This window comes from Diceros bicornis, chromosome 7 (genome assembly GCF_020826845.1).
Source record: "Diceros bicornis minor isolate mBicDic1 chromosome 7, mDicBic1.mat.cur, whole genome shotgun sequence".
NCBI classification, from domain to species: Eukaryota; Metazoa; Chordata; class Mammalia; order Perissodactyla; family Rhinocerotidae; genus Diceros; species Diceros bicornis.
Genome location: NC_080746.1, coordinates 56,387,429 through 56,409,557, shown reverse-complemented (window position 1 = coordinate 56,409,557; position 22,129 = coordinate 56,387,429). Strand labels below are relative to the sequence as shown.

Sequence of the window (22,129 nt, the reverse complement as noted above, 5' to 3'; positions counted from 1 at the left end):
AGATATATAACTGCAGAGTCCTTGGTTGTCATGAATTACTGCTTGCAAAATGCCCTTTGCTGGACACGGAAGTTTAGAGAGCCAGTGGAGAAGGTGGTGTACCAGATAGTGCTGTAGTTCTCTTATCTCAGCTGCTTTCGTTATTTCAGTCATGCCAGACTCTCCTGGGGCTTATGAAGCTGAGTCACCATCCCCACCTCCCGCTGCTTCTCCATCTCCTGAACCAGTGCCGAAGACTGAGCCAGAGCCTCCTTCTGTCAAGGTACAACTTTACTGGGATGGTTGCCTGTCCATGTCTCCTTTATCACCCAAGGAGCCAGAACTGCTATGCTAAACCAGTTCGCTGCTGTAGACTTCACAAATGCCAGCAGATGGCCCTTGTCTCATTCTGCTCTCCCATAGGTAGTACAGAATGGGCACTCCCTCTCTTCTCACCTGAAGTGCGAGTTCAGCTGTAGGACGTGATCTCAGCAAGGTGGCAGAGGTCAATCCTGGGAGCTGTTTTGTTTTTCATGACCTCCACTATCGGGGCTGCTATGCTATTCAACTTCTGGTGGAATTGTGCAAAATGAGGTCTTGCCTGCATCAGAGCAAAGTGTGTGAAAGATAGAGCAGAACAAACAACTTATACAGATTTGTTGCTCTTCAGAAGCTCTTCTGGAAAGGGCTAGATGAGAAAAGCTGGCAACAAATGGGAAAGTATAGTTTTGAATGGTCTTAAGCTACATCTTGGCTACATCTATTAGTATAGATAATGAAGAGTTGAGAAGATGGGTGCTGACAAGTTTTTTTTCCTTTTTGACTATTAGTTTTCCTTAATTTGTTGTGTTAAGACTGTCCTTTAAATTTTGCACTAATTTTCTCATTAGCTGAAGAGAAAATGGGATGAAAGACCAGTGGAGAGAAAAGGAAATTTGTATCAGTGATACCTGTTTGAGACTAAATTAGATGGTTGTAGTGTTGCAGTGTTAAGGCTCAAATTGCATGTGTCTAAAGCAAGGGCAGATGCTGTGGAAACCTCTGGTCTGGTTTAGGGGCTTCCCTATGTGCTCCCATAATACCTGCTACAGCCCTCCATTAAAGCCCTTAGTACACGGGGCCGGCCTGGTGGCGCAGCTGTTAAGTGTGTGCGCTCCGCTGCCGTGGCCCGGGGTTCACAGGTTCGGATCCCGGGCACGCACCGATGCACCGCTTGCTAGACCATGCTGTGGCGGTGTCCCATATAAAGCAGGGGAGGATTGGCATCGGATGTTAGCCCAGGGCCAGTCTTCCTCAAGAAAAAAGGGGAGGATTGGCATCGGATGTTAGCTCAGGGCTAATCCTCCTCACCCAAAAAAAAAAAAAAAAAAAAAAAACCTTAGTACAGTGGATTGCAATGGTCTGTTCTCCTTGTCCGTCTCCTCCACTAAGCTCCTTGTCCTATTGGTCTTTTTAGCCATGGTACCTGCATTTCCCAGCAAGAGTTTGTTGACTGAATGAACACAGTTCTTTGCTCAACATGCTACTTTTCTTCTCACAAACAACAAAATATCGAGCCTGCACATACAATGAGCATAATTTGTCTGTTTGGTATGGCTGGTCCCCTAAAAGGAAATCTGTAGAGTTCCTTATTCAACATTTTATCATCATGGAATGTTGGAGGGTGATTGTTGTAGATTAAAAAGCTTTTGTTATTTTTCTCTGTAGCTTCATTGGTCAACTTAATGTTGTATCCTCTGATCTTCCTATGATCTTTTAGAGCTCAAATGGAGAAAACAAAAGAAAACGAAAGCGTGTGCTGAAATCTAGAACCTTTGTGGATGAGGAAGGCTGCATGGGTAAGAAACATTTTTGACTCCAAATCCAGAGACAGAGTTATTACCTTAGAGAGGCACCGTAGTCCCTTACAGAGCAGTGTGCCTCAAACTTTAATGTGCACATGACTCACTCCCAGCTGATGCTGTGCTGCTTGTCTGTGGCCCACACTTTGAGTAGCAGAGTATAGAGCACACTACAACTAACATCAGAAAACCTGGGTTTCTATTTGGGCCATATGCTATAAAAACAGGCTTTGAGATCTTGGATAAAAGTCACGTTACCTCTGGTGGGAAGTTTCTTGGTCTGTGGAATGGAGGTAAAACAACTATTTTGACTATATTGGGGGTTGTTGTGAAGATTCAGTAATTAATATATCTGAAAACATGTTTAAGATGGAAACTACAATACCAACTTAAAATGTTATCATAGACATTGAGAAACATTTGGGTTTTTTTTTTAAATGGTTGTTTCATACATAAGAACAGTGGAAAAGAAGCTGTTACAGATGATTAGACTCTGAAGAGAGTGTCAAGAGTCTTGGTATTTTGTCCCACTTGTTCTACAGAGGGGTGTGACTCCTCCACATCACTTCCTTTATGTTTCCTGTTTGTAAGCCACGTTGGGTCTCGGGGGGTCTAGGGGGGTGTTAGAATTCAGGCTCTGAATCATTGGTTGATTCTTCAGCCATGTTTTAGCTTGTTATACCCTTTCCACAATTGACCCAGACTTCTGTGGGGCTTTTAGAATTTAGCACTTAAGGCCTGATGGGATGCTCAGATCCTGGTACTGTCTTTTTGTGGTTGGAAAGAGTTGTGGGTTTAGGTTCTTAAACCTCTTGTTAGTTGGATAGCCCATAATTGTCGTTTTTCCTTTCCTGTGGCACCTGCCGCAGCTGGGCTCTCCTAGAGAAGCATTTTTTCCCTTTCTTGATTTTCCTTTTCTGGTTCAAATTTTTGTCTTAAAAAGATTGATTGACTCTGAAGAATCAACTTTTCCTAGGCAATGTGGTTATTGAAATTAGTGAAGACATCTCATGAATTGTGAGCCCCATTCCATTGTTCTCCACCTCCCAGTCCCCTGAGAAGGCCTCTGCCATTTGAATTGTAGCATATTATTGGGGAATAATTCCTTACATGTGGACGGTCTGTCTTTTCAGTGCCAAATTTCCTGTGAGCCTGTGAATTCTGGACTTTGAGTGGTCTCTTCTTTTTTTTTTTCTTTCAGTCTTCTAATAGTGCATTTTCAAGCCTCTTGGTTTGACTGTTGGTGGTAATATACGTATTTTACTGCTGAATTTCTCATTTTTTTTCTTTTAAATTTAAAAGGACAAAAGCATCAGTGCCACTAGTTTTTTCCTCCTTCTTCTACCCCAAAAGAAAAATGTCAAATATATCTTTGTGAGAGTTCATTGGGAATTTGTGGCTAATTACCTCTTGCTTTGTTCAAAACAGTACTCAAGTTTTGGCCAGGTATGGGATGTGGACTTTTTGCACTCCTGTCTCCAGACAGGACTATTAAGAGCCTTGGATGCAACAATGAAAACTGTGCTCACATAGCACTTTTTTTTTTTTATAGTTTTTAGTCCAAGCTCAACCTAATGAATCTTGGCTCCTTTTACCAACAAAGGAGTTCTGCTTTTCTCTCTCTGCTCAGACTGTTCCAAATGTACCAGCACAGGGGGCTTGCCTTGTCCTGTGCTGGATCAGAGTTGGTCTGTGGGTTTAAAAAGCTGATCTTTCCCTTTCTGTGAGTTTGCTGCAGGGGCTGAGAGTTGGACCCCTGAGATAAGTTTGGGGTGGACTTCTGGACAAGGTGGATTTCTAAGAGTTAAACAGTCAAATGGAAAAGAATTCTGATGTTAACTGCTTAAACTGGGCCTTTTTTTTATGGCAGCCCAGAAAAGTGGCATCATGTTCAGCTAAAATAAAGGTCCTGTATTTTTAAGTTGAAATCTCCTTTTTCCTGTAGTTTGAAGTAGCTACAGCTTTGAGTATAGAAATGCTCCTTTTAGCTCTACAAGTATACCAAGTGTGCTGCTTAAGAAATTTTGTTGGTGCTGCCCACACTGGTTTTTAACCCAAGCAATGCATTGTACAAAATTGGCAATGAGACCACTAGTGGTTTCATTAATAAGTAATGAAATAATGAGCTAATTGGTGCTAGAGTTTAATATTATAGACATGTTGCCATTTGAATACAGAATATAGCTTAACAGCTTAATACAGCTTATAGCTTACAGAAGGAGTAAGTCATACCACCAACTAGTAGTAATTTCTTTTCTATATCTGCAGATGGCTCTTCAGACTTTCCTAATTTGAGATATTGAGTAAATAACGCACATAATTTGTTCCAATAATCCAGTTACATAATGCTTTCAAGTTGCATATGAAATGGGGATGGTGTTCTGGAATCATAATTGCTGAGCTAATAGGTATGCCTTCGAAATTACCTAAGTATCTTAGAGCAAGATTTCTCAAACTTCGCTAAATATGTACATTACTTGAAGATCTCACTAAAATTCAAATTCTGATTCTGTAGGCCTGAGGTGGGACCTGATATTCTGCATTTCTAATAAGCTCATGGAGATTCTAATGCCTCTGGTCTGTGGAACCTTAAGGCCTTTGAGAACCCTTAATATATATTTGAAGCTTATCAGTGTTTTTTTTAGCCTCTAAGTTGGCAGGAGTCAGCAAAGTGACTTCTAGGCTCTTGAAAGTAATAACAAATCTTAGGAACTCTTAGGGAGGGGACTGTTAATTATGTGACTTTAATGGGATTAGATGGGTAAGGTGAAGGAATGCTCCACTGGTAATAGCCAGTTGACCTCCAGCGTGGCCCATTGTAAGGGGAAAAAATAGTACTGAAGAGTACTTGCTAATGATTACTAGGTGCATCCATACATTCTGGGAGGCAGTGTTATCCCCGTTTTAGAGGAGAGGAAAGAACATTGACTCTCAAGGTGTGGTCTCCAGACCGGCAGCATCAGGATCACCTGGGAACATGTTAGAAAAGCAAATTCTTGGGTCCACCCCAGACCTACTGAATCTAAAACTCTGGAATAGAGTCCAGCAGTCTGTGTTTTAACAAGCCCTCCAGGTGAATCTGATGCACGTTAAAGTTTGAGATTATATAGGCAGCAGACTAGGTATTAGAACACAGATATATTTGATTCCAAAGCCTGTGCTTCCAGAACACTTTGACTAATATATTTTATTAGAAATGATCAATAATTAAGAGCTTAAAACTATCGTTGTTCTTTAATGGGAAAAATACCTTCCAGTTTAATCATTTGAGCATTTATTATGCATAGTAGCTTACTCTGTTCAGCTAAGAAAAGATGTTTTCCTTTCCTGTTTCTCCATCATTTGCTACAACCAGGAAGGCTGAGAAGGAAATTAGCTGACATTGGTTACACAGCTGCTGCAGCTCTCTAAAGTCACAGGAAGGTGGCATTGTACTGTTTCTTGTGGTTGGTGTGTGCACTCCAGTAATATTGAAGAGTTCTTATCGGTTCTGTGACATCGTTGTTGGAAGCTGTTGTCTGTGCCTGTGCCCTTTGGAGCTTCCTTATAATGACTGCTCGCTGGTATAACTTTGTTTCAAAGTTTCCATTTGAGAAGGTTTGATGAATTTTATTTTAGGAGAGAAGGCAAAATATGCCTTTGGCTAATAGGGAGTAAGAGAAATGGTAACTCTGTTTCTCATTTTAGCATCATCCTTCCTTAAAACTATCAGGTTTGTCATCTGATTGAGTTTGCTTGGGACAGTTATCTTCATGTTGTAGACAACTACTAAATCTTGGGTCACTCAGAAGTAAGCACAGAACAGTTGAGTAACTGATCCCCAATTCTCTGTACTTAGGACATGCAGAGAGTAGGTGACATCAGGATAGAGCTAGCCAGGAGGGTCCATGGCTATGAGCCTGGCTAGATAGGATGGGGACTGGCAGGTAAAGCAGAGATTAAGACCAGAAAAACCAGGGATGCAAATAGGCAGGCACTGTGGATCAGGGAGGTGAGATGGAAGAAGTCAGTCAAAGCATGGAGGTAGAAGTAGGTGTTTGAGATACCGATGTAGAGCTGAGAGAGTAAGCTAGCATAGACCAGGGCCTAGATACAGGATTTGGGCAGTCAAATGATCAGGGCCCATGTAAAGGCATGGGACACAGCAGTGAGGGAGTAAAGGTAAATGTTGATTCTGAGCCCTAGCTAGAGGCTGTGTGAGCTCAAGATACATACTTCCTACCTAAGGCTGGATCAGATCTCCCCGTGGGAGAAAGCTTAGGTAGTAGGTGAGCACACTTGCCTTGATCAGAGGGTCTGAGGGGTGAACATGGCATCTCATTCTCTTGATAGAGTAGTGTTCTGAATGACTCAACCCACTCATATCCCATTTTTCCTTATTCTACCAGTGACTGAAAAAGTCTACGAAAGTGAATCCTGCACAGATAGTGAAGAGGAGCTTCAGATGAAGACATCGTCTGTACACAGACACCCTGCCATGACTGTGAAAAAAGAACCCAAAGAGGAACGAAAGGGCCCAAAGAAAGGGACTGCTGCTCTGGGCAAGACCAACAGACAACCATCCATTACTGGCTTCTTCCAGAAGAAGTGACCTGCCATCTCTGTTGGGTCAGAGATATGGAGTGGTCAAAGGAGAAGACCGAGACATATAGACTCTCACTTACTGTGTAAGTTCATCCAGCGCCTCACCTCGCCTGCATCAAGAGACTGTTCTTCCATCCTTTACGGTTTACGCTGCTTATGGTTTTTAACCAAAAGGAAATCACCTGGAAGCAAGAGGCAAAAGAATATTTAAAAAGCTGTTACCTTCTAATGACATTTTTTAAGCACAATCTTTGACCTGCCCAGGAGAAGAATTCACTCTGAAAATAAATTGGAACAGGTTTCAGAATTATCACTGAAGCCATTTAGTGACTAATCCACTGCACTCTACCTGCCCTATGCCCTGATCTGTTTATGGCTCAGGAAGTATTCCTCCTTGTTCCTTTGTCTTCTGTGGACTTGTGTGGGTATTTTTTCATCCCGGAATTCTACTAGATGTGTTTACCACTCTCCCTATCATCCCTTCCCCACTACCACACTTCTGTGTGAAGCCGTTTTCTATAAGTCTTTTAAATCTTGGTTGGACTAAAGGCTGAAACAAAAATCTCCCTGTAATCCTCTTTTCCTCCATTATAAAGTACACTGACATTAGGCTACAGTGTTCTACCCCTTTCACAAAAGCTCTGTCTCTAGACCTTCACTCACAATTAGTGGTTAGGGAAAAGCCTCAGGCAGAGCAGAAATAGAAATGTAATGATGTATTCAACTCCACCAGAAATTACTTAGAGTCAGCACTGATGATATTAGAGGACTTGTCATGTTGCTGACACGGCATGCTTTATACTGCTCTTTGTGATTTTTGTCTCCTCTCCTCTCTCCGTTTCCCACTCTCAATACCTAGAGAGTGAAACTCATACAGTGAAATGAAGGCTAAAAAGAGATATCTCTTCCTGTATACTGTATACAACAGTTAAGTAAAATTTGTGCTCTCAAGGAACCTGAACGTTCAAAACAGCAATTTTCCAGGAGGATAATGAGGAAGAGATAAAGCACACATTTATATACAGATGTTGCGCCTCTGTATTTTTAACTCTCTCATTTGCCTAGAAGTACAGACTCTCCAAGAAGGGATGGAGAGACTGAGTTATTGGTAGAGCTAAACAGCAAATAAAACATTTTCATTTGTTACTTATGGAAAATCATCTCTTCCGGAGATAACTTTTAAGTGACTTCCATGATGGCTGGACAGTGAGCTCAGTGGATCGAGGTGGTGTGGTGGTGATCTTGCAGTGAGCTCTGGGGAGGGGAACACAGGCTGGGCTGCTGTGACTCATGACTAACAGATGAGGGGTGTCTGACTTGCTCCTTCCGCCTTAGCTTGGTGTATGTCGTAAGTGATGTAGTCAGCCGTCTACTGTTTAAGGTTAGGATTGTGACTGACCTTGGATTAATAGGAGCTTCTTTAGCAACCGTCACCCAGGGCTCTCCAGCCAGGCACCCCACGGACTTGATTAAGACCAGAGTTTGGGAGATGAGTCCTGGCATGACATCTAGGATTTGAGAAGGCAGAGTCTTTGTGTAGCAAGCTGAGTAAAGTTTGACATATTCCAAACCCCTTTCTTTTTAAAATGTAAAAGGATGGAGAGAAGGATGGAAAGCTAGGACTTAAACCTTTACGAAAAACTTTTGGAGAGGAATCCCTTTTAAATGGTTATTTTTGTCATTGCCTCTAGTTGTTTTTCTAAATAGGAATGCAAAATTAAAGAAAAAAACAACAGTCCAGTCTTTTTTTTTTTTTTTAATTATTATGCTTGGATCTCTAATAAAACTGAATTTTGAATTGGAAAACTCCGGTGCTGGTGGAGTTCCATCTTTGAAAGGATAATGCAGATCCTGTGATTACTGTGCCCAATATGCTGCCTGAACTCTGAGCTGTCTGCACAGCTTAGGAAGTAGTAAGTGGTGGTTTTTTTGTCTTTTTATACAAAACTCAACCGTGTTATCCACAGGAGTTAAATAAATTTGAGAAGTTGTTTTAAAACAGTGCTTCAAACTAAATGTCTGAGGAGTCTGTTATTTGACAGGACGGCAGCAGTGTGTGCAATTATTTAAACTCTGAACCAGGAACAAGGCTGGTTTTCAGTTTATATTGTTAAAACTGCATACCCATAGTCTGAGATGGACAAGTTATTTGCTGCCTTCATCATTTTTTCAGCCCTGTGGGAAATCTTAGTTTCAGCCAACCTCATTTTTTAGTTCATTTAGAAGAAAATCTAGTCCTGATCTTGTACATTACTTTAGTTTGGCTTCATCACTTGCTAGCTGTGTGACCTTGGGCAAATTTCTAAGCCTCAAGCTCTTTTTCAAAATAGAGCTAAAACAAGTTACCATGGGTTGTCAAGACTGAAGTAATATATATATCGCATAAATTCAGTACATGGTGGCAGCACATAGGTGCTCCCCAAATGATGGCTTCCTTCCTGATGTCTTAATGATGCAGTCAGCTACCAACTTCCTGAAATGTTATCAAGGGTATGACCCAAATGTTACACTCTTTCACAGTCATCATTCTGGCTGTAAATATGGTCAAAGGGGGAAAATAGTTGTCCTATTTTATGAAAGCTTTTAAAGAGATTATTTTCCTGTTGAAAGAAAGTGAGATTCATAGATGGCTATATTTACTATTTACTAAAACATTGTGTATGTACTATATGTCAGGCCTCTGACCTGGACACTCGAAGATATAATAGAATCCTAGAATTTGGCACTTGTCCTCAGGATCTAGTGGAAGAGACAAGCCAGTAAAATGAAATTATAATGTCATATGGTGAGTGCAACCACAAATAAGCACAGGATCCTCTGAGAGTTCATAGTGTTACCGCACAAATGGGGTTCTCCTACCTGATGCGCATAAAAAAAGCCAATTTTACAGCATCAGCTTTTGGGAGAAGAAAGGTAGCTTTATTTTGTGAGATCGATCTGCAAGGAGACAGGGGAGTATGTTCTCAGATCTGTCTCCCCAATCCAGGGCTTGGGGCACAATTTATGGCATGAAAGGCAGGGTAGTCTGAAGTGTGGAGATTGATGATCAGAGGTAAGGAAAAGTGAGGTAATTGATGATCTGTGCAAGCGTAGTCAAGCTTCATGCCTCTTCATAGGATGCATGTTCACAAAATGGCAGCGTTACCATGATCTGACGGTGAGATTTTTAGCTCCTTGACATCAAAAAGGTCACTTGTTGAGCATTTGCACAGGCCCACTTGATGGGTTGGTGGTCTCATCTGGCCTGAACTGGATAAGGGGTCTCAGTTCCTGAAAAACCACTCTTAATTACTCTGTTGGTAAGATGGGGTCAGTTGAACGTCCTAGAAGGCCCGCGGTTACAACAGGAGGGTGGGTGTCAAGGAAGTCTTCCTCGAGGAGAGGAAGCCAAACAGTTTTTTGAAGGATGAGTAGGGTTTTACCAAGCGAAGAGGAATGGGAAGGATTTTCCAGGCAGAGAAGCATGGCTTTTGGGAGGAAATGGACTGTAGAATTTGGGAGTAGGGAGGAAAATATATTGAGAAATGAAGTTGGGGTCCTGCTAAGGAGTTTGGATTTATTTGAAGACTATGAGGGCCAATTGAAGGATTTTAAGAAGAGGAGTAACATTAGAAGTTGATTCTCGTTTAAGAGTGACAGCTGGCATTTTCCTTGATTTTATGTGCCATATAGTGAATGTTTCAACGCATGCATACACATTGTATCTTAGTTCTAGTAGTATTAAAATGAAAGTTCTAATGGGATTAAAGAAAGATGTCACAGTTAAAATAAGGCTGCTTAATTCTGGCAGGCAGCGTAGACAATTGCAGTATTTCCCTTGTCTTCTCCCGTCAACATTAGCTTTCTCCAGCAGAAATGATTTCAGTTTTTAAAGTGATTTCAAAAGCTGGTAGTTCTTCTCCCACACTCTCAAAAAAGAGATATGAGCCTCTACTCACCTCCCTGAAAAAAAAACTCAGGGTGGGGGGGACGAGTGGAACAGTTCTATTCCTTTTCTATCTTTGTTTCTCTAAGAAGACATTAGTTATTACACAGGAGAGAGCTGAAGAGAAGGGCCATATAAGGAAACGAAATAGTTTCTCCAGGACCTGAGTAGAATGAGTGCATAATAACGTATTTGCCAGAAACGTACTCTGTGTCAAGACTCGTTTTGGTAAACTTGTCTCCTTTCATTGGTTCCGAGATCTTAGTATGCTGTAATGCAGCTTTTTACCACTGTGAAACATTCTGGTGCTGCCTCGTTTTGTTGGGAGAAGGCAGTATTGCTTTCTGAGTTATTGCCCTGGTGGCTCTGTAAATTGGCTCTGTCACCATGCCCTCTCTGAAGGGCACACTGTACCCAAAAGACTGCATGTAGGATTGACTCTTGCCACTCCCTGCTGCATGACACTGCTCACCACTTGTATCGGTGTCCAGTTTTTTTGTGTTCTTAAGTGTGGGCCACCCACAGATTGCCACCCAGGCTCTTTCGCTAGAGAAACTTGGTAAGGCTTCTGATCCAAACCCACCTTAACTCTAGAATTCCCCTTCCATTTCAAACTCTGAATGTTGTCTGGCTCCCCCCGTCTCCCCCTCTTTTTCTCATTTGCTCTTGCCAGATGCCTTGTTTCTTGAGGCTTCACCTTGGCTTGTCCCCGTCTTATCTTTAATACTCAAAGTTCTTCATGGCTAGTCCTTCTTTAACTTCTGTCTTTGGTCTTTTAGGCTGTCTTAAGGTTCTTATTTCATGTCTTTTACTGGACTGCTGTTGAAGAATGGAAAAACCACGTTTGGTATCTGCTTTGGATCATTCAAATCCGAAGCGTCAAGCAGTTGTTGAATGCTAACTGTGTTTAGTCCTGGATAAGATACTTCAGAGATTGCAAGAGCTCAGAGATTACCACTTTGAAGTGGCAAGACATGCACACTAAATAGCATTATAGAGCAGTTGAGACGATGTTTAGATAAGTGGTAGACAAGGGACTTAATAATTCAGAAAAGAACTGGGATAATCATAATGGACAAAATTTTATAGTCCTGTGCAAAGAACAACAAAGGATTTAAAACAAGAAACAGGCTGAGGAAGGTTGACCATTTTAGTGGATTTTATTTAGCTGTTTGAACGTCACTCACCATTTACACAATCACGGTGTGAGTAAACCATGATTAAGTGAACCCTTAATGGAGTTATTTCCGTCCTACCTTAAAAATGAGAATATTGACAAGATAGCAAGCAGGGACCAATGATTATTCCAAAAGGCAGCTTATAGGATATATACTGGATTAGCATGAATTCAACTCAGTTTTGTACACACTCAACAGTTTTGGCATACTGAGGAAGTAGGGTGCTGTGATGGAAAGAAACCGGGTTCCGGAGGGAGAGGGCTCTGGATTCAGACCCCTACCTACGACACTGACCTTAGGTAAGATACTCATCCTCTGAGAACTTCAGTTCCTTCATCTTTACAATGAGCTACCACCTACCTTACATGGTTGTTTTAAGGCTTTCGTGAAATACTGCATGGGGAGCCCCTAGTATTCTGAGGTATGTTAAACTAACACAAAGCAGAATAACTCAAGTTTTTTGAACACTTACCATGTGCCAGGCACTGTTCCGAGTATGTTAGATGTATTAATTAATCCTCCTAGCAACCCTATGAGATAGGTACTGTTATTCCCATCTTACACACAAGGAAACCGAGGCAGAGAAGTTAAGTAACTTGTTCAAGGTCACAGAGTTAGCAAGTGACAAAGGCAGGATATAAATGTTGACAGTTTAGCTCTAGTGCCTGCAGTCTTAACCACGATGCTCTACTGCTCTTGGCTACATATTAGTTCACGCTCCATACAGCCCAGTGATGATGGATGTTCGTTTTTATAAGTGAAAGTACAACTAGTTGTTCAGATCCCAGATTGTTAGATTTGAAGGCAATCTTAATGTTTCTCCAGCTCAACCACTCATCTGCTGCTCAAGTCCTCTCTACTACATCCCAGCCAAGTGGTCTGACTCTATAAACAAGATTCAGTTATGTTCAGTATACTATACTTACTAACTTAGAAAGTTAGATGAGTAGACTAATAAACATTAAGAAGAATTTACAGAGAAGCTAAAATAAAATTGTTTTCTGATTAATTTTAGATCACCAGGAAACTCTTCTAAATAGAGCATAGTTCCTTAAGCAATCCATTTAATTGATTTCAGTTTATATCAAGAACACTATTTTTCCTCGAAAAAGACTATCCAGTTCTTGGCCTTGCCTTTGACTTAGCCTTCATAAGAAAAGGAAGGGGAAATTTGGCTTTTTTTGCCCTATTGAAGCCGTGCTGCAGGTTCATAGGTAGAAAAGTGGCCCCAGAGCCTTTGTTGCCTGCTGATTGCATTGGGTTAGGCCAAGGCAGTGTTCTACATTTTGAATATCAAAACCAGGTTTTCCTAAAAGCTGTGCGAAGATTACGTAAACATAGCATAGTCCTGGTATTGTGCTTTTTTTATTCTATCCTGGAATGGGATGTACAGGAGGCAGAACCATTTTCCTACAAACCGTAAATCCTGCTATGCGTTTCCCTTGTCCCTCTTAGTTATATTCTACCTTTATTTATATGGTGTTTTACTTTCTCATTTCATCCTTGTGATAACTCACAAGGTTTTTCTCTCTCCTATTTTGCAGAAAACAAGCCCAGGTTATTTAGCTAGTCTGCCCAACATCTCACAGTAAGGGAGTGAGCCAGGGCTAGAACCTAGGTCTTCAGACTTCACGTCATGTGACTTGTCCCCTGTAAGCAACCCCTGAGAGGAAGGACGTGTTAGTCCAGTCGTAAGTGTACCTTGAATGAATGCTTGCCGATTTGCTCAACAACCATAGTGGCTGCTATGAAACATATAAGAGAAGCACGTGACAAATTCTCTGCCTTCCTAGGACTGACAGTTATTAGGCAAAACGTGCATGTTTGTGCATTTCACAGGCTTGTGTTAAAAGTTTACTGTGTGCTCAGCACTGTTGTGCTAGGTGCTGGGGATACAAAGATGAATTTCTTGCCCTTGAGGAATTTACTACCTAGTGAAGGGAGAGACATAGACAAATAATTATAACGTGCTATAATAATAATATATTTATGAGTGCTTACCATGGGCCAAAATTTGTGCTGGATATCTAAATACATTTTCTCTAATCCTCACAACACTTTTCATTTACAAATGAAGATAAGGAAGATCAGAGAGTTAAAATGATTTGCCCAATCAGTGACAAAAGTGAGATGTGTTGTTATTATTATTATTATTTTTTTGCTGAGGAAGATTAGCCGTGGGCTAATATCTGTGCCCATCTTCCTCTCCTTTATATGTGGGATGCCTGCCACAGCATAGCTTCATAAGCAGTGTGTAGGTCCGTCCCCAGGATCCAAACCTGTGAACCCAGGGCCGCCGAAGCAAAGTGCGCAAATTTAACCACTACGCCACTGGGCTGGCCCTGAGATGTGTTATTTTTTTATTTTTTAGTTTTTTTGTGAGGAAGATCAGCTCTGAGCTAACATCCATGCCAATCCTCTTTTTGCTGAGGCAGACTGGCCCTGAGCTAACATCTATTGCCAATCCTCCTCCTTTTTTTTTTTTTCCTTTTTCTCCCCGAAGCCCCAGTAGATAGTCGTATGTCATAGTTGCACATCCTTCTAGTTGCTGTATGTGGGACGCCGCCTCAGCATGGCCAGACAAGCGGTGCCTCGGGGCGCGCCCAGATCCAAACCAGGGCCGCCAGTAGTGGAGCGTGTGCACTTAACCGCTAAGCCACGGGGCCGGCCGGAGATGTGTTATTTTTAATGATAAATGTATAGAGAAAAATTGGAGAAACTAGAATGGTTGTGATTAGCAAACCTGTATAGGAAGCTGACTGCCCGTCAGATGAGTGGGTGAGCTACGATGGAGGTTAGAACAAAAGGAGCAACATGAATTACACCTTTAAAATCGGCCATCTGGGCCAGCCCCGTGGCTTAGCGGTTAAGTGCTTGTGGTCCGCTACTGGCAGCCAGAGTTCGGATCCCGGGCACGCACCGACGCACTGCTTGTCCCGCCATGCTGAGGCCGCATCCCACATACAGCAACTAGAAGGATGTGCAACTATGACATACAACTATCTTCTGGGGCTTTGGGGGAAAAAAAAAAAAAAAGGAGGAGGATTGGCAATAGATGTTAGCTCAGAGCCGGTCTTCCTCAGCAAAAAGAGGAGGATTAGCATGGATGTTAGCTCAGGGCTGATCTTCCTCACAAAAAAAAAAAAAAGAAAGAAAAAAAAGAAATTGTTAAAATCGTCGATCCCAGATAGGGATGATCTTGCCAGTGGTTCAGGTCACTGAATCTTTTGGCTGCGATCCCCTGCATCTATATTTACAAGGGAAACCACACCAGTGGACTATACATTAGGCTAGAGACTGAGGCTTCCTCTCCTCTGGTTGGTGTCTGGCTGGCCTGGAGGGAGGGCCAGAATTTGAACTCTAGGCTTTCTGACTTGAAGCCTGTATTCTTTCCACTGTACCATGTCCTTCCTCCTCTGTGTAAAGGAGATATGTGCCCAAAAGTCAGTGTGGGCCCAGGGAAGGGTTGTCTGTGACTCCTTAGAGGTTAAGGATTCACAGAGGAGGAAGTGCTTAAACTGCGGTCTGGAGAATAGGAGTTTGCCAAATGGGAAAGGGAAGGGCATCCCAGGCAAAAGGAACAGATGTACGAGACAAGAGGCACAGGCACAAGAGAAAGCATGGGGTGTTTAGAGAGTTATAGGTGGTTTGGTGAGAGATGGAATGGTGGATTATGAGGCCAAATAAGTAGGCAGGGGCCAGATCACAGAGGTCTTTGCTCAGTAGTTTAGACTTCACTATATAGACAATAGGAAGCCATTGAAGAATTTTTAACACGTCAGATTTGTACATTCGAAAAATCACCCTTTGTAGCCGAAGAGAAAGATTTACCATGTGAAGGAGGTCATAAGTAAGAGCCAAATTGCACCTGCATCTTGAGATAGAGCAAGCCCAGGAAAAGAATATGAAGTTGGATTTAGTTCAGTTTTAGGCAAATGACTGCTTTGATTGCCTTGGAAACAGGACAGGAGAGAATTGGGAGTGACTTCAAATGTGGAATGATTAGCCTCTTGCTGGGTCATCTCATGCTTGGAAATCCTCTGGCTCTTGCCTGAGCCATGGACTGAGTTAAACCATGGAGATGGGATTGGTTCCACGGTTCCACTAAGGATACATGTAGGCCGTTCTCTGACGCACGAACGCACAGTCTGATTTAGACCTGGAACTGACTGCATCTCCTCGGAGTTCTTTGGGCCAAAATGACCCATAGTCCCAGACTAAATATCCCAAGTCATATTTATTGTACGTCTATCCCATGCCAGGTGCTTCCATATACTTTGTCATTTAATCGTAACAATTTTGTGAGGCATAGATATCAGCCCAATTTCGTGGATTAGGAAATTGAGTGGCAGAGAGGCTACCCAGCTAGCACATGGGAGAGCTGGGATTTGAGGGGCAGACTGTGAGTGGCCTGTTGTCATCCATTCTTGCCGTGAGTTCTTTTCCAGTGGTGTGGAGTGCAGTAAGTGGTTTTGCATATCATAATTAGGGTGCATATCAGGCAGCCACTGAACAGCCATTATACTTGGGACTGTACAATGATATGCTTCCACTCTAGCAGTAAGTTTTTTGCTGCAAACCCCAAAGCTCACCCCTAAAATAAGGGAACGGTTACCCTGAAGCTCCTGCATGAAGCCCCCCTACCCTTACTTAGAATTGCACATAGCTCACTGTATGAGTTATGTGGCTTCCCAGCCTACAAAACATTAGAAGCGGCAGAGCAGCTGGTACCAGTTGCTTTTTGTTATCAGGCACATGGTTGTCACTTCTTGGTTTTGTAGAAAGTACATGGACTTTAGAGTCAGACAGACTGGAAATCACTGCACGTTTAGTGTGACTTCTAGAAAGTCACTTAACTTCTCTGAGCCTGTTTATTATTTTCAAAGCAGTGCTTTGGGCTTTAATCTTACCTATGTGAGAAAAATGAGTTGTCGTCACTTATTTTTTTTTCAACTATCCTTTATTTGAGTGTTCACTTTATGTTACAGACAACACATTGGGCTGTCAAAACTGATGTTATGACAGGTGAGGAGGGAGTGCTGGTGGACCCAGTGTTTCAGTGGTCATCCTTGTGATTCTGCTCCCCTGTCCAATCCACGACTCCCCTTTGATCCATCAGCACCCTTTCAGGGGGGCTGCCGTGTCACTCTGCGTGCGTTCTGTACTCTTGTTTCAACCACATTTCTACTTGAAACAGTTTAGAGGAAAGCCAGTGGTCTGAGTGTACATTCTATTTCCCCACGTACAGACATCAGAGGGTGCCTTTATAAGTGAAAAAATAAACAGATCTCCAGCAGCGAAGAGGCCTCCCGCTGCCTCCCCTGATGATGTATGGGGTGTGCAGTCCATTGTCACGCCTGCAGTTTGAGCCCATCTGTTTTCTCTGTTCACCTCCTGAGTACTGTCCCCTCGTGGTTTGCATCATTCCCAGAGACCAGCCAACTCCAACCCTCCTCAGTCCACTTGGTCAATAGCTGTCTTATTTAAACACACTCCCTCTCTCTTTGGGTGCCAGATGTGAAGTTTCAAGGCAGTAGAGGCCAGGCTGGCTAATGCTATGACACCTGCTTTAGCAGGCAAGCCAGTCAGCTGCTGCTTCTGATGATGTTGGCCCTTTTTCATGGACAGCGTGAGGGTTTCACCCCACCAAGCACACACAGAGGCAGCTGAGGGAGCCTCATAAATTATGGTTTTGTTTGTTTACTCAGGGCAGGCAGCGTGGTGTAGTGGAAAGAGCCCTGCACTTTGAAGCAGAAAACATGGTTTTGAGTCCTCACTGGCTATGTAATTTTGTCTTCAGAGCACCTCTTTCTTCATAGATATATAAGATCTGAGATAGTATTTGCTATTTGTTTATTTGCTTTTTGGCCACCTCCTCCCCACCATGTAAGTTCGAGGAGGTCAGGGGCTATCTTGGCCATCATTCTATCTCCAGCACCTAGGACAGTGCCTGGAACATAGTAGGCTCTTGGAAAACATTTATTGAATGAATGAATGAATTCTGAAACTGCCTCTTCCACTCACTGGCCGTGTCATCCTGGAAAAGTCATTTTTATCTTCTCTGGGCCTTAGTTTTGTCAGCTGTAAAATGAAGGCCTTAGATTTCTATCCCTGACGCTCTCAGATTATAAGAATTCACTCACTTAACAAATTATCTTGTGTCTCTGTGCTGGGCACTCTGCCAAGCCCTGAGAATACAGTCATGAACAAGTCAGAAACACAACCTGCCCTCATGGAGTTTTGAAAGGGGGAGGCAACCAAATAAATAATGGTGTAAACAGGTATTTAAGGACCAGTGTGATAAGCCTTACAAAGGATCTGCAGGGGGCCCGCCTGTGAGAGGATGTAACAGGGGGACCTAACCATGTTGGGGGTCATCTGGGAAGATATCCTGGTGAAAGTGACATTTAAGCTCAGATTTTACAGATAAGTAGGAGTTCATCAGGCAAAAGGGGTACAGGATTTCAGGCAGAGGGAAGAACGTATGTGAAGACCCTTGGGGGAGATGTGGCTGGAACACAGGGACCAACAGGCAGGTTGTGCCCAAGATGAGGCTAGAGAGGGAGGCTGGGCCAGACTGTTGGGAACTTCGTGGTTGTGGTAAGGATTTTGTCGTTCTAAAGGCCAAGGGAAGCCAGTGAAGACCAGTCCTATTATTACAGAGAGCTCAGTCTTACAGGAAAGCTGGATCCCCTCCTTATATGCCCGGCCAAGGTAGAGAGGGCAGGTAGTACCCTATTTTGTAGATGAGGACACAGGCCCAAGGAGGGTAGGTGACTTACCAAGACCACCACGCAGGTCAGTAGGTCAGTGGTGGAGCTTGATTCTGATATTTTAGTCTCCTATCAATGCTCCCCACATTACAGCGTTGAGAGCTTTTTTCCGTCTCAAATCCTCACAATGGCTAAGTTTTGGACCTAAATACCTTGTAATAATAACTCTCATCTGAAAATTGAATGTCTCATAAGTAACTTTTAAGCAAGTCTGTTAGAGACAAATTTCTCCTGAGTATTATGCTTACATTTTGCATAACTACAACCAAATTTTCATATATTTTAAATTATCCTTAGGATAGATTCCTAAGACTAGAATTATTGTGTCAAACAATATAAATTTTTAATAAACTCTTAACACATATTGCCAAATTGCCCTCCCTAAGGCTGTACCGATTTTGATGCTTGTCATCAGTACATGAGAATGATTTTCTCACTGTTTCAAGTAACAGAGACCAATCTAATTTAACCTAAGCAAAACTAAATAAAGCTGAGTTTCCAGTCACACTTATTTTGTTCATTTAGAGACAGGAAATACAACCAGACTTTGACCATTTTAATTGAGGAAAGAAGATGAAGCTATACAGATAGTGCCCAAGGGAGGCAGGAAACTCCCCAAGGCCTAGGAGAAGCTGAAAGGCGCCTCACATGGGGTCTGGTCATTCACTGACAGGGACGCGCTGTTGCGTGTGCAGCTGCTGCTTTGGTTCCTGGAGACGTAAGCAGGACCTGTGAAGCTAACAGAACTCTGTGAATAGGGGGCCTTAAAAGTACTGAGAAGGAAAAAAATTCTCCAGCAGAAGTTGAGTCGGTGAGGAGAGCAGTGGTGAGTTATCACTGCCAGTAGAATTGAGAGAGTATCAGCACGTGGGCTTGTTAGCTCAGCGCGTGGGGACACGCGCCCAAGAGCCAGAGATCTTGGTGGTTGTTACCCTCACTTGGGCTGGTGTGATGGGCCGTATCTTTATCTCCTAGAGTGCCTTGCACAGAGTAGGTGCTCTGGGTATACTGCAGAGCCAAGCTGAGTTTTCAGTAATTTTCCATTAATTCAACAAATATTCAAGGTGCTAGGCACTAGAAAATAAAGTGAAGATTAGGACAACACAGTTCATGCCCCACTGAGCTTACAATCTGGTGAGGGTTAACTATAGGTAATAAGAGAAAGGCTATGAGAGGAGACATACAGGGTGCCATGGAAGCATAGAGCAGAGGCCCCAAGTTCAGACTTGGTGGATACGGTAAGGCTACAGGGTAAATTCCAATGAGGACAGGGACTGTATATACCTTGTTCACTGCTGTATCCCAGTACCTGCTACATGATGGGTCCTCCATAAACATTTGATGAGTGAATGACCTAAAGAATGAATGGATAAAGTGATGTCTAAATAGGTAAGCCAAGTCAAGGATGGGAATAATGTTCCATACAGAGATAAAAGCAGTGTAAGGGCCTGGAGGGATTAAGAAAGTAGTTCAATGTGGCTGAAGCAAAGTCAAGGAAGCACAGAGTGGCAAGAGTCAAGGCGGAAGAGATAAAAGGACGTCAGGTTATGGGTCTTATAAGCCATACTAAGGAGTTTGGATTTTTTTCTTAAGGGAAATAAGAAACCAAGGAAAGTTATTAAGCAAGGAAGTGATATAATCATGATAAAGATAATAATAGCAGTTAGTTATTACATGTCAGCTCTATACCAGAGACTTTACATGTAGTATCTCTTATTTTCAGAACAACCTTGCAAGGTATGTATTATCGCCTATTTTATAGATGAGATTATGTGGCTTTCCTACGGTCAAATAACACATCTAGGATCGAAACTCAGGCCTGTCTGACTCCAAAGCCTGTGTATTCTGTTCACTATGTCCCGCTGCCTCCATTGTGGTTGCTGCTCTCACTTTCATTTCTGGTGATGGACAGTGCCTTTCACCTGGTCCTTGGCTACAAGAACACCATCATTTAGCCAGGCCTGTCAGTAGCTGGTTAGGACAATGCAAAGCCTACAGGCTATGCCATTGCTGCTGAGCTTCTGGTGTGTGGGATGGTGAGAGCTTGTGGCTTCAGGTATGATTCTCCACCTGACCGTGTTGATCTCCTGGTAGTCTTTTCAACTGCATCTGCCCAATACAGATTTTAACACACAGTAACATAACCACAATAATAAACAACAGTCATTTGTGGAGCTTCTACACATGCTCCAGGGACTATCAGGAATTCATAAATATTATTTCTTTTCATCTTGACAATATTTTGAAGTAGCTATTATTAGCCTGATTTTGACATGAAAAAAATTGAGGCTAAAAGAGGTTAAGTGACTTGCCAAAATCACACAATTAAAAAATGATAGAGGGATTTCTGCTTCTGGTCACGCAGAGTAACTGATACTGAGTTAGCCCTCCCACTAAACAACTATAAAACTGGATACAACATGTTAAATAACTGTTTTCAGACATTGGACAACAGGCAGAGTAGGAATATGATCCCTAATAGAAAGAAACAAAATGCACTGTGCCTCATTATCACCCAATTTGGAGGCATTATCTAGACGCTGACACAGGGAAGAGGAGGCCAAACAGAACATTTGCTAAGATAAGGAGACAAATCGGAGTTCAGGGCTACTGAGGCAGCTGAAATTTGCAGGGCAGGGTTTCAGAGAAAATAGAGCTACACAGAAAAGGAGCTCCAGAAATACACGTAGGTGTCCCCTACACATACATGCATAGGAAGACACTCCATAAGGCCAAGCAGAGAACAACTACTGGAGAACTGTGAGCTAAACAACCACCATTGCACACAGAGAACTGAGATATGTTTGAGTGCTAACTAGCCAGAATATAGAGATCTCATTGAGTACTCCAAGCATTCATTAGAGCTCTCAGAAAGGCCAAGCTTTAAGGGGAGGGCTAATCCAGCCCTCGAGTAAAGCCTACTCCAGATGCACCCTGACAAAGCTTTAAAACCAGCCTCGGAAGGATCAAGCTCATCCACAAGTCAGTTATCTGCCTGTTAGAGCAAACTCAACACCCCATTAAGGAAGACAACAAAATCCAGGCATCCAACGATGTAGCATCCATAATGTCCAGCATAAAAGAAAATATTAGTAGACATGCAAAGAAGCAGAAAAATGTGACTCATAACCAGAAGAAAAGTAATTTAGAAACAGATCCATAAATGACATTAATGTTGGAATTAGCAGACAAGGAGCTTAAAATAGTTATAAACATGTTCAAGGCATTAGAGAAAAGTATAAACTTAATGAGGGAAAATAAGGAATCTCAATAGAGAACTGAAAATTATAAAAAGGAATCAAATAGAAATTATAGAACTGAAAAATATAATTTTTAAAAAATTCACTACTTGATCTATAGATTAAATGCAATCCCAATAAAAACCCCAGCAAGTTATTTTGTGGACATGGACAAACTGATTCTAAAGTTTATATGGAGACATAAAAGATTCAGAATAGCCAACACAATATTGAAGGAGAAGAACAAAGTTCAAAGTCACTACCTGACTTGAAGACTTACCATAAAGCTATAGTAATCAAGACAGTGTGGTGTTGATGAAAGAATAGACAAATAGATCAATGGAACAGAATAGAGAGCCCAGAAGTAGACCCATATAAATACAGTCAAGTGATTCTTGACAAAGGAGCAAAGGCAGAACAATGGAGCAAAGACAGTCTTGTCAACAAATGGTGCAGGAACAACTGGATATTCTCATGCCAAAAAAAAAAAAACTAATCTAGACACAGACCTTACACCTTTCCCCAAAATTAACACAAAATGGCTCATAGACCTAAATATGAAACACAAAACTGTAATACCTCTAGAAGATAACATAGGAGAAAACCTAGA

The 22,129-nt window shown here is 42.2% G+C and overlaps 1 protein-coding gene across 2 annotated transcripts in view; it reads left to right on the top strand.

Annotated features, from left to right (window-relative positions):
• The window catches only part of POLD3 (DNA polymerase delta 3, accessory subunit), a 45,234-nt gene extending 34,357 nt beyond the window's left edge, over nucleotides 1-10,877 (top strand). The window contains exons 10-12 of one of the 2 annotated variants that reach the window (XM_058545608.1): nucleotides 150-262; nucleotides 1,739-1,817; nucleotides 6,209-10,877. In XM_058545608.1, coding sequence (XP_058401591.1) covers nucleotides 150-262; nucleotides 1,739-1,817; nucleotides 6,209-6,411 — 395 coding nt within the window. In that variant the 3' untranslated portion in view covers nucleotides 6,412-10,877. The remainder of the gene's footprint in view (nucleotides 1-149; nucleotides 263-1,738; nucleotides 1,818-6,208) is intronic. The other variant, XM_058545607.1, reaches the window with a different exon arrangement.
• Nucleotides 10,878-22,129: the final 11,252 nt, after the last annotated feature.